At 40.5% G+C, this 11,987-nt stretch overlaps 1 protein-coding gene across 4 annotated transcripts in view; it reads left to right on the top strand.

Annotated features, from left to right (window-relative positions):
* Nucleotides 1-11,987, top strand: part of GOLIM4 (golgi integral membrane protein 4) — a 118,678-nt gene that overhangs the window by 85,403 nt on the left and 21,288 nt on the right. For all 4 annotated transcript variants that reach the window (XM_070753605.1, XM_070753603.1, XM_070753601.1 and 1 more), the window contains one exon: nt 5,360-5,527. In XM_070753605.1, coding sequence (XP_070609706.1) covers nt 5,360-5,527 — 168 coding nt within the window. The remainder of the gene's footprint in view (nt 1-5,359; nt 5,528-11,987) is intronic.

Below are 11,987 nucleotides of genomic sequence, written 5' to 3'. Positions count from 1 at the left end.
AACTGAGTACAAAAATGAATGACCAGTACGAAAATGTAGAGGTGCCTTGATCAGTTGCAAAACAAATATAATATTTTTGCTGCTACTGGTAGTCCTTATGATCATAATTCAAACCATAAGTTGTTACGATTGTTAAGCATATCACCGTGTGACTGAACCCAATGTTATGCCATTTTGTAGCAGTTATTAAGAAAACATCATGGAATAGACTTGAATAGAATAGAGTAGAGTACATTAGAATAGAATAGAATAGAATAGAATAGAATTCTTTATTGGCCAAGTATGATTGGACACACAAGGAATTTGTCTTGATGCATGTACTTTCAGTGTACATAAAAGAAAAAGATACATTTGTCAAGAATCATGTGGTACAACACTTAATCCTGGTCCTGAAGTGAATCAATTTTACCCAATTTGCGTTTTTACTGTAAACTGGGAACAAATGATGGAAACTGGCAAAAAAAAATCCATTGAAAATCACTGTCACATAACTGTGAGATAGAGACCAGCTGATTGCCAAGCATCCAAAATGTATAATGAGAGTGCAGCCATTGTAACTTCAAAATTTGGATCATAAGTAATTACTAGGGAGTCCTCCATAACTTCAAACAGTCAGTAATCAAAGTCTACCTGTATTTCCTACCCTCCTGTGCTTCATATAATGCTGTTTAACCCAAGAGAGAATATGTATTTGTGTTTCTATGTTTGCACACAAAATACAGTAGCTCTGTAAGGGGTTGTATGTTATAGAAAAAGAAAACAACAAGCTCAGAGAGCACCAAGGACCCCTTATTTCAACCCTGAGCTACAAATATTCTCCTTTATCGGTAGACATGTGTTCATTCTTTTCCAGAAAGAGGTAAACATAAAGCTGGTCAGGCCTGAAGTCATAATTTTAAAACTTTGGGGAAAACAAAATTTAGAGCAATGATTGCCAGTTACCTATACAATATCCCACAACCGAGCTTGACAGCCTTGTTATGAAAACAAAAAAGAACAGCGTGTCTAAAGGTGAAGAATCTTCAGATGGATTATGAAAAGAAAACAGTATCTTTAGACTCTTTCCTCCAGAGACTGTCTTTGGGAGAAAGTAAAGAAGAGCGGTGTATGAGAGTAGAATAATAGTGCTTAGTGTTTAAATGATACCAAGTGAGTACCATCAGAGTGCCTTTCGGTTTCAGCAAAGGTGTAAATCACATTTTTCTAAATAAATGCCAATTCCAGGGAAAACACTCTAAAAAGAGTATAATAGAGTCTTCAGAATGCCATCCTGGAACATATAGAAACATAGAAACATAGAAGTCTGACGGCAGAAAAAGACCTCATGGTCCATCTAGTCTGCCCTTATATACTATTTTGTGTATTTTATCTTAGGATGGATATATGTTTATCCCAGGCATGTTTAAATTCAGTTACTGTGGATTTATCTACCACATCTGCTGGAAGTTTGTTCCAAGGATCTACTACTCTTTCAGTAAATATTTTCTCATGTTGCCTTTGATCATTCCCCCAACTAACTTCAGATTGTGTCCTCTTGTTCTTGTGTTCACTTTCCTACTAAAAACACTTCCCTCCTGGACCTTATTTAACCCTTTAACATATTTAAATGTTTCGATCATGTCCCCCCTTTTCCTTCTGTCCTCCAGACTATACAGATTGAGTTCATGAAGTCTTTCCTGATACGTTTTATGCTTAAGACCTTCCACCATTCTTGTAGCCCATCTTTGGACCCGTTCAATTTTGTCAATATCTTTTTGTAGGTGAGGTCTCCAGAACTGAACACAGTATTCCAAATGTGGTCTCACCAGCACTCTATATAGCGGGATCATAATCTCCCTCTTCCTGCTTTTTATACCTCTAGCTATGCAGCCAAGCATCCTACTTGCTTTCCCTACTGCCTGACTGCACTGTTCACCCATTTTGAGACTGTCAGAAATCACTATCCCTAAATCCTTTTCTTCTGAAGTTTTTGCTAACCCAGAACTGCCAATACAATACTCAGATTGAGGATTCCTTTTCCCCAAGTGCATTATTTTACATTTGGAAACATTAAACTGCAGTTTCCATTGCTTTGACCATTTATCTAGTAAAGCTAAATCATTTACCATATTACAAATGCCTCCAGGAATATCAACCCTATATATGGATATAAAACCAGTAGCAGGGGCATTGAGGGCAAGAGATAGTTACTTTCCTTAGGAACCCAATCACATCCTTGATAAGAAGAGATTGGATAGCCGTTTGTCTGAAATGGTATATGGGATTTCCTACTTGAGCAGTGGGTTGGACTAGAAGATCTCCAAGGTCCCTTCAAATTGTGTTATTCACAATTGAGATTTACAATATGAGATTTAATCCTGGCTTGCATAATTTATAGTTCAGTAGCTATAATAACTTCAAAGATCAAGCTTACACTATCTTAACTTACAGGATGAAATTCTATATTGAGATGAGATGAGTCCAGATGACTTTAATGCATTATGGACTTACCCATCTTCTGTTGTTATAATTATAGTGCTCATGAAGACCAATTTGCAAGGTGGCAAGACAGAATCAAACTGGCAGAATGAGTTGCTCTAATGGCAAAGTAAATTACGCATCAAGTGGACTTGACCTTCCAATCCCATATTGATGAGATTTACACATCAAACAAAGCCACAGTTTTATTTACATGACATAATTACTGAGTTCAAACAGCAAACTAAGCCTAAATCAAGCAGACCATTTTCTGGTTTTTCATGATGAGAGAATCAGTCTACGTTGGTCATAAAGCCCATTGAGTAATTTTGGGACAGTTTTTCAAACATCATACCTATAAACGAGAAATCATAGTTTAGAATTATAATGGTTAGGCTTTTACATTCTGCAAGATCAAAACCAAACATTAAACACATGGTTTAATCTAATGTGTGAGCCCCATCATTTTTTCAGTAATACCTGCTTTCCAAGGATGTGCTGGGATTTTTAAAAAACAAGTTAGCTACTGTACATGCCTACCACAACATACCAACTGTATGAGAGGTTTCTAGCTGCCATACTAAAGAGTCCACCCATTATCCTAAATCTTGTCATGCACAAGATTCCTCAATAGAATGTGGACTATATTACTCACTAAACAGAAATTTTATTTATTTATTTATTTATTTATTTATTTATTTATTTATTTATTTATTACTTAGATTTGTATGCCGCCCCTTCCGAAGACTCAGGGCGGCTCACAACATGTAGAAACAAATCATAAGCAATCAGACAAATTTAAAATATTTAAATATTTAAAAAACCCATATGCTAACAGACACACACACAGACATACCATGCATAAATTAAATGTGCCCAGGGGGAGATGTTTCAGTTCCCCCATGCCTGACGGCAAAGGTGGGTTTTAAGGAGTTTACGGAAGGCAGGAAGAGTAGGGGCAGTTCTAATCTCTGGGGGGAGTTGGTTCCAGAGGGCCGGTGCCGCCACAGAGAAGGCTCTTCCCCTGGGGCCCGCCAACCGACATTGTTTAGTTGACGGGACCCGGAGAAGGCCCACTCTGTGGGACCTAATCGGTCGCTGGGATTCGTGCAGCAGGAAGCGGTCTCGGAGATATTCTGGTCCGATGCCATGAAGGGCTTTAAAGGTCATAACCAACACTTTGAATTGTGACCGGAAATTGATCGGCAGCCAATGCAGACTGCGGAGTGATGGTGAAACATGGGCATACCTAGGTAGGCCCATGACTGCTCTCGCAGCTGCATTTTGCACGATCTGAAGTTTCCGAACACTTTTCAAAGGTAGCCCCATGTAGAGAGCATTACAGTAGTCGAACCTCGAGGTGATGAGGGCATGAGTGACTGTGAGCAATGAGTCCCGGTCCAGATAGGGCCGCAACTGGTGCACCAGGCGAACCTGGGCAAACGCCCCCCTCGCCACAGCTGAAAGATGTTGTTCTAATGTGAGCTGTGGATCGAGGAGGATGCCCAAGTTGCGGACCCTCTCTGAGGGGGTCAATAATTCCCCCCCCAGGGTAATGGACGGACAGATGGAATTGTCCTTGGGAGGCAAAACCCACAGCCACTCCGTCTTATCCGGGTTGAGCTTGAGTCTGTTGACACCCATCCAGGCCCCAACAGCCTCCAGGCACCGGCACATCACTTCCACCGCTTCATTGACGCATGGGGTGGAGATGTAAAGCTGGGTATCATCCGCATATTGATGATACCTCACGCCATGTCCTTGGATGATCTCACCCAGCGGTTTCATGTAGATGTTAAATAGCAGGGGGGAGAGGACCGACCCCTGAGGCACCCCACAAGGGAGAGACCTAGGAGTCGACCTCTGTCCCCCCACCAACACCGACTGCGACTGGCCAGAGAGGTAGGAGGAGAACCACTGAAGAACAGTGCCTCCCACCCCCAGCCCCTCCAGCCGGTGCAGAAGGATACCATGGTTGATGATATTGAAAGCCGCTGAGAGGTCAAGGAGCACCAGGACAGAGGATAAACCCCTGTCCCGGGCCCGCCAGAGATCATCCATCAACGCGACCAAAGCGGTTTCCGTGCTGTAACCGGGCCTGAAACCCGACTGCCGGGGACCTAGATAATCGGCTTCTTCCAAGGACCGCTGGAGCTGGAGTGCCACCACCTTCTCAACAACCTTCCCCATAAAGGGAAGGTTGGAGACTGGACGATAGTTATTAAGCACAGCTGGGTCCAGGGAGGGCTTCTTGAGGAGGGGGCGCACAAGCGCTTCTTTATAGAGTGATGGAAAAACTCCCCTCCCCAAGGAAGCATTGGTAATCTCCTGGGCCCAGCTCCATGTCACCTCCCTGCTGGCCGAAACCAACCAGGAGGGACACGGATCCAGTAAACAGGTGGTGGAACTCACAGCTCCAATGGCCTTGTCCACTTCATCAGGTGTCACCAGATCAAACTCTTATCCAAAATATTTGGCGGGCATCCTTTTTTTAAAATGTGTACAGCACTCTTATGCAAAGAGCAAGATGAATAACATAACTTATTTCTAAAAAGGAATTTGTATCTGAATTTACTTTCTTTTCTGCCTGCTTTCCTTGTTTTTTTAAAAAAGAATTTATCAACATATTTCATACTGCCTTCATTTGTGCATTTCTGCTGCTGACATGTTGTATTTTTCTTCTAATGGAAGAAAAACGAGTAGAAATTTCTACATTAAATATATTATATAGTTCTTATGTTGAAAGGATATAAATGTAGAATGTATTTCTGTATTGCTAGGGTTACATCCAGAAAGTGCTAGTTAATTCATAATATGTTAATTCTAAATGATGGTGGTTGTATTGTAATGAAATATATATTGCTGTTGAGTATTTTCCCCCCACTTCATCTTGTAAATGCAGAAGACAGTCATGGATGATATCAACCCAGCTGATGATCCCAACAACCAAGGAGAAGATGAATTTGAAGAAGCAGAACAAGAGAGGGAAGAGAATCTCCCTGATGAGAATAAGGAGCTAAAACCAAATAACCAGAAACAAGTGAATTCTGAAATGGAAGATCATTTGGTGGTGAGTCAGTCAAACCCAGTGGCTCTGTTCATGAAATGATTGTAGATTCAAGTGTTTTCACGCATGGGTGAAAGAACCCTTGCAAACATAAGGTGAAATACGAGCATTATAACATCTTAAGACTCATCTGTTGCAGGGGTGAAATCCAGCAGGTTATGACAGGTTCTGGAGAACCAGTAGCTGAAAATTTGAGTAGTTTGGAGAACCGGCAAATACCACCTCTGTCTGGCCCTAGAGTGGGGTGGGAATGGAGATTTTGCAGTATCCTTCCCCTGGAGTGTGGAGGGAATGGAGATTTTGCAGTATCCTTCCCTTGGAGTGTGGAGGGAATGGAGACTTTGCAGTATCCTTCCCCTGGAGTATCCTTCCCCTGGAGTGTGGAGGGAATTGAGATTTTGCAGTATCCTTCCCTTGGAGTGTGGAGGGAATGGAGACTTTGCAGTATCCTTCCCCTGAAGTGTGGAGAGAATGGAGACTTTGCAATATCCTTCCCCTGGAGTGTGGAGGGAATGGAGACTTTGCAGTATCCTTCCCGTGGAGTGTGGAGGGAATGGAGACTTTGCAGTATCCTTCCCCTGGAGTGTGGAGGGAATGGAGACTTTGCAGTATCCTTCCCCTGGAGTATCCTTCCCCTGGAGTGTGGAGGGAATTGAGATTTTGCAGTATCCTTCCCTTGGAGTGTGGAGGGAATGGAGACTTTGCAGTATCCTTCCCCTGGAGTGTGGAGAGAATGGAGACTTTGCAGTATCCTTCCCCTGGAGTGTGGAGGGAATGGAGATTTTGCAGTATCCTTCCCTTGGAGTGTGGAGAGAATGGAGACTTTGCAATATCCTTCCCCTGGAGTGTGGAGGGAATGGAGACTTTGCAGTATCCTTCCCGTGGAGTGTGGAGGGAATGGAGACTTTGCAATATCCTTCCCCTGGAGTGTGGAGGGAATGGAGACTTTGCGGTATCCTTCCCCTGGAGTGTGGAGAGAATGGAGACTTTGCAGTATCCTTCCCCTGGAGTGTGGAGGGAATGGAGACTTTGCAGTATCCTTCCCCTGGAGTATCCTTCACCTGGAGTGTGGAGGGAATGGAGACTTTGCAGTATCCTTCCCCTGGAGTGTGGAGGGAATGGAGACTTTGCAATATCCTTCCCCTGGAGTGTGGAGGGAATGGAGACTTTGCGGTATCCTTCCCCTGGAGTGTGGAGAGAATGGAGACTTTGCAGTATCCTTCCCCTGGAGTGTGGAGGGAATGGAGACTTTGCAGTATCCTTCCCCTGGAGTATCCTTCACCTGGAGTGTGGAGGGAATGGAGACTTTGCAGTATCCTTCCCCTGGAGTGTCCTTCCCCTGGAGTGTGGAGGGAATTGAGATTTTACAGTATCCTTTGCCTGCCACCCCCACCAAGCCATAACTGGTAGTAAAAAATGTTGTATTTCACCACTGACCTGCTGGTCATTCTGGATGAATGCTAGAGAAATTTAGATTTCCTATTGTTTATAGCATCTTGTGTGTTTTTTCCTCCCTGTCTACCTCTAATATTTCTTTTGGCTCAATATGGAAAATTTTTAAAATCAATCTCGGGAGCCTTCCATCTTCTGTTCATTGACATCACTCCCTCTTCTGCTCCACTCAATGTTACCAAACACCCTTGTGCGTCTTTGACGAAGTGCAACACACCCAAAGTATCCAGATGCAATGGTATGCATCACTGCATCAAATCTCCTTTATGAGCTATGCTTCGTGCACATGAGCATCTGTAGCTTGAATGGAGAGAGGGGGGAAAGGATGTTGGGGGGGGGGAATCAATAAAGGAGCATAGAAATTGGAAGGAAGCTGTACCTACAAATGATTTATGAGAACTTCAGAAATCCAAAAGGAAAGAATTGCAAAACATCAGCACTCTGTGACCAAACTCTGCCAGGTATTAGAATCACAAAACAAAAGGAGAAATGGGGAACTCTTTTTCCTTCTTTTAGACATGAATACATTACTCAGCAGTGAACTGCGTAAACAAAAGCAATGTTCTCGGGAGATTCTGTTCATGCATCAATCTGCCAACCAACAAGTACACAAAATTCACGTAAGACAGTCTTCCCTAATGCAGCATCATCAAGATATATTGAATTATAGTTTTCAGAATTCTCAGCTGGCATGGTCAACAATATGTGGGGAAGTTTGGTATATGTAAAAAAGTTATATAAAACTTTTTCTCTTCCTAAGTAAGCTTCTGCTTCTGGTTTTATGTAGTACAATAGGATATATTCTCTGTACCTAAAATGAAAATTAAGCTTGTTTCACGCATCACACAAAGGCATTTTGGATATTATTTGGTTTGGTTAACAGTTTGTCTAAACTCAACTGTTCTGGTTGTGGAATATTCAAAGAAACAAAACAAAACCAACCCATGGCTTACTACAATGTGTAAATCCTATTCCTGTGATCCGATTTGGACAAAATAACAAACTATTTTAATGAAAAATTGTGCTTTGATGCAATTAAAGTTATATCCACTTTTTTGTGCAATTTACACAAAAGGGGTGGAGTTTCAATTACACTCTTGAGGCAGATGTATTGATGGTTTCTGTTGTTGCCTATTTTTATTTATCATAGCTATCAAATTTTTAAATAGAAGCTCTGGGTGATTTATTTTATTTTATTTTATTTATTTTATTTATTTTATTTATTTTATTTATTTTATTTATTTTATTTATTTTATTTATTTTATTTATTTTATTTATTTATTTTATTTATTTTATTTATTTTATTTATTTTATTTATTTTATTTATTTTATTTATTTTATTTATTTTATTTATTTTATTTATTTTATTTATTTTATTTATTTTATTTATTTTATTTATTTTATTTATTTTATTTATTTTATTTATTTTATTTATTTTATTTATTTTATTTATTTTATTTATTTTATTTATTTTATTTATTTTATTTATTTTATTTATTTTATTTATTTTATTTATTTTATTTATTTTATTTATTTTTATATTTTTTATTTTTTATTTTTTATCTATCTATCTATCTATCTATCTATCTATCTATCTATCTATCTATCTATCTATCTATCTATCTATTTATTAGATTTGTATGCCGCCCCTCTCCGTAGACTTGGGGCGGCTCACAACAATAACAAGAACAATGTAAGAACAAAAAAGCTCAGTTCCTGGACCCCACTATTCAGAATTGTCTGGCTGATGGGGTCCACATCTTACCTTCCCAGTCTGACAGGGTAATACGGACTGATGTGATGAGAGGAAGACAGTACCAAAAGTAACCTGGCCCAATGCTCTGTAGGGCATGGTCATAACCAACATGTTGAAGTGGACCATGGAGCCAACTGATTACCCAATGCAACTTGTGCAGCAAAGTTGTTAACATGCATCATTTTTGAACCATAATAATATACGTGCATCTGCATTCTGTACCAGCTAAAATTTATGCATACTGTTCAAGGGTAGCCTCATGAAGAGTGTGTTTATTTACTATAACCTCCAGACACCCCAAAGGGGGCCTTCTCCGGGTCCCGTCAACTAAACAATGTCGTTTGGCGGGACCCAGGGGAAGAGCCTTCTCTGTGGCGGCCCCGACCCTTTGGAACCAACTCCCCCCAGATATCAGAGTTGCCCCCACCCTCCTTGCCTTTCGTAAAGTTCTTAAGACCCATCTCTGTCGTCAGGCATGGGGGAACTGACACATCTCCCCCGGGCCTATACAGTTTATACATGGAATGTTTGTGTGTGTGTTTGCTTTTAATAATGGGGTTTTTAGTGTTTTTTAAATTATTAGATTTGTTTTTTACATTGTTATTGTTATTGTTGTGAGCCGCCCCGAGTCTACGGAGAGCGGCGGCATACAAATCTAATAAATAAATAAATAAATGAATCCCAGCCTTGTTCCTGTAGTAGGTATCTAAAACATAAATTATTTTTAACAGTTTAACCAGTGCATACAAACATTTCCCGGTTAGCAAATAACTAAAATTCTTGTGAACTCCCTTTTTGAAACCACTGCATATTATTATCAACAATACAACACAGCAAACGAGATCACTGTGCCGGATTTCGTATTTCATCCCCAGTCGGGTGCTTCCCAAGCACCTAGGACTGCATGATGTAGCGGCGAATTATATGTGCCAATCCCAGTAAAACATATTTGAATGTGCTACTATTTGTGTGCGTCTTCTGCCGCACGAATCCCAGCAGCCGATTAGGTCCCACAGAGTGGGCTTTCTGTGGATCCTGTCGACTAAGCAATGTCATCTGGCGGGGCCCAGGGGAAGAGCCTTCTCTGTGGTGGCCCCGGCCCGCTGGAACCAACTCCCCCTGGAGATCAGAATCGCCTCCACCCTCCTTGCCATTTGTAAGTTGTTGAAAACTCACCTTTGCCGCCAGGCATGGGGAAATTGACACCTCCCCTAACTACTGTTTTATGTATGGTTTGATTGGATTCTGTGATTATTTTATTAATAAGGGTTTTTTAATTGTGTTTTTAGATATTGGATTTGTACATTGTTATTATTGTTGTGAGCCGCCCCGAGTTCTCGCAGAGGGGCGGCATACAAATCTAATAAATTATTATTATTGTTGTTGTTGTTATTATTATTATTATTATTATTATTATTATTATTATTATTATTATTATTATAGAATATTTTATCTAACCTTTCTAAAATATTTTATATTTTATCTCACCTTCCTTGGCAAATTCAAAAGCCATGTTAAAAGCAAATAGAAATCAGAACCGCCCTAAGACATAATAAAATTATGTTTTTATTTTTAGAAAAGCAGCAACATATAATAGAGCTCAATTTAATAAATCACCAGATGCCCTGCTTGAACAATATAATGTGAACACATCAATTAAATTCCAATACAAGAGAGTATATGTAGCTCAGGGTTGAAATGTGTAGTCCTTTGGTGCTTTCTGAGCTTTTGATCGACTGATGATGTTACCTAGGAAATGTTTGCAAGTAAACAGCCAAGTTCAGAAAACACTAAGGACTCCACATCAAGTAAATGAATAGTTTTAATGTTTTAGCAGAATACCTTGGAGAAAGAGGTTTCATAATAGAGCTTTGAACATCAGAAAATGTATTTTTCGTGTTAGACTCCTGACATTTTTCTTTTCAGTGAAAAACAAAATATATTAACCAAACCATCATTTAAATAAAACAATGATGATCCCATTCCTTTCTTAATTAAGAACTTGGGAGCAATTCTATGCAAACCGTCCACTTATATCCAATGATAATAGAGGAATTCATTTGAAACATTCCAAGGGCTATAGAGCCAAAGTGGCGCAGTGGTTAGAGTGCAGTACTGCAGGCCACTAAAGCTGACTGCTAGATCTGCAGGTCAGCGGTTCAAATCTCATCACCGGCTCAAGGTTGACTCAGCCTTCCATCCTTACGAGGTGGGTAAAATGAGGACCCGGATTGTGGGGGCAATATGCTGGCTCTGTTTTTAAAAAAGTGCTATTGCTAACATGTTGTAAGCCACCCTGTGTCTAAGGAGAAGGGCGGCATAAAAGAAATAAATGAATGAATGAACGAATAAATAAATAAATATCCCCCCCCCCATAAAAATTGCTGATGGTATCAAGCTGTTTAATAGCATGTATCCTGAACATTTTCCCCCCAAGAATAGGGGTTAAATCTTTGTTACCTTTAAAAAACAGCTGTCTTCTGCAAATTAACCACGTTCATGGGGATGTCATGTCACAAATCTCACCTTGACTTGTTCTCCAAAGCAGGGTTGTCAAACTCACATGGTCATGTGACATATTGGGACTCCCCCCACCCTTTGCTAAACTGGGCATGGGCGTGGCCAATGCCTGTCGCATCCAGCCACAGGCGGGGAGTTTGACAGCCCCGCGGATAGAACAAAATGGCTGGAAACGAATGAAGAAAAAACTGATTTAGAACTAAGGAGAAATTTTCTGACGGAACAATTAAGCAGTGGAACGACTTGCCTCCCCAAGTTATGGGTGCTCAAACTTTGGAAGTTTTTAAGAAGATATTGGACAACCGTTTGTCTGAAATGGTGTATGCCTAAGCAGGGGATTGGACTAGAAGAATTCCAAGGTCCCGTTCAAACTCTGCTAACCTGTTACATAAGTCACTCAATCCTGTTTTTAGGAGAGGTGGCTCAAACATGTCCCTCTCTTCTGTCATTGCCTTTGTTTTACATCCTACCGTGTTTCCCTGAAAATAAGACACTGTCTTATATTAATTTTTGCTCCAAAAGTTGTGCTACGCCTTATTTTCGGGGGGTGCCTTATATTTCTCAAATAAGACAAATTCACAGGCAGAAAAGCTGACACCCCCAAAGAAAGTGTACCGTACGATACACTGATTACGGTACGGTACCTGTCAGTATGGCACCCACACACACAAATGACGGCACTTATATGGTACAACAGTATACTCCTGCTATTGCAGCTTCTGGCCACCAGAGGAA

Source organism: Erythrolamprus reginae, chromosome 5 (assembly GCF_031021105.1).
Source record: "Erythrolamprus reginae isolate rEryReg1 chromosome 5, rEryReg1.hap1, whole genome shotgun sequence".
In the NCBI taxonomy this organism is placed as follows: domain Eukaryota; kingdom Metazoa; phylum Chordata; class Lepidosauria; order Squamata; family Dipsadidae; genus Erythrolamprus; species Erythrolamprus reginae.
This window is presented reverse-complemented; position numbering and strand designations above follow the sequence as displayed.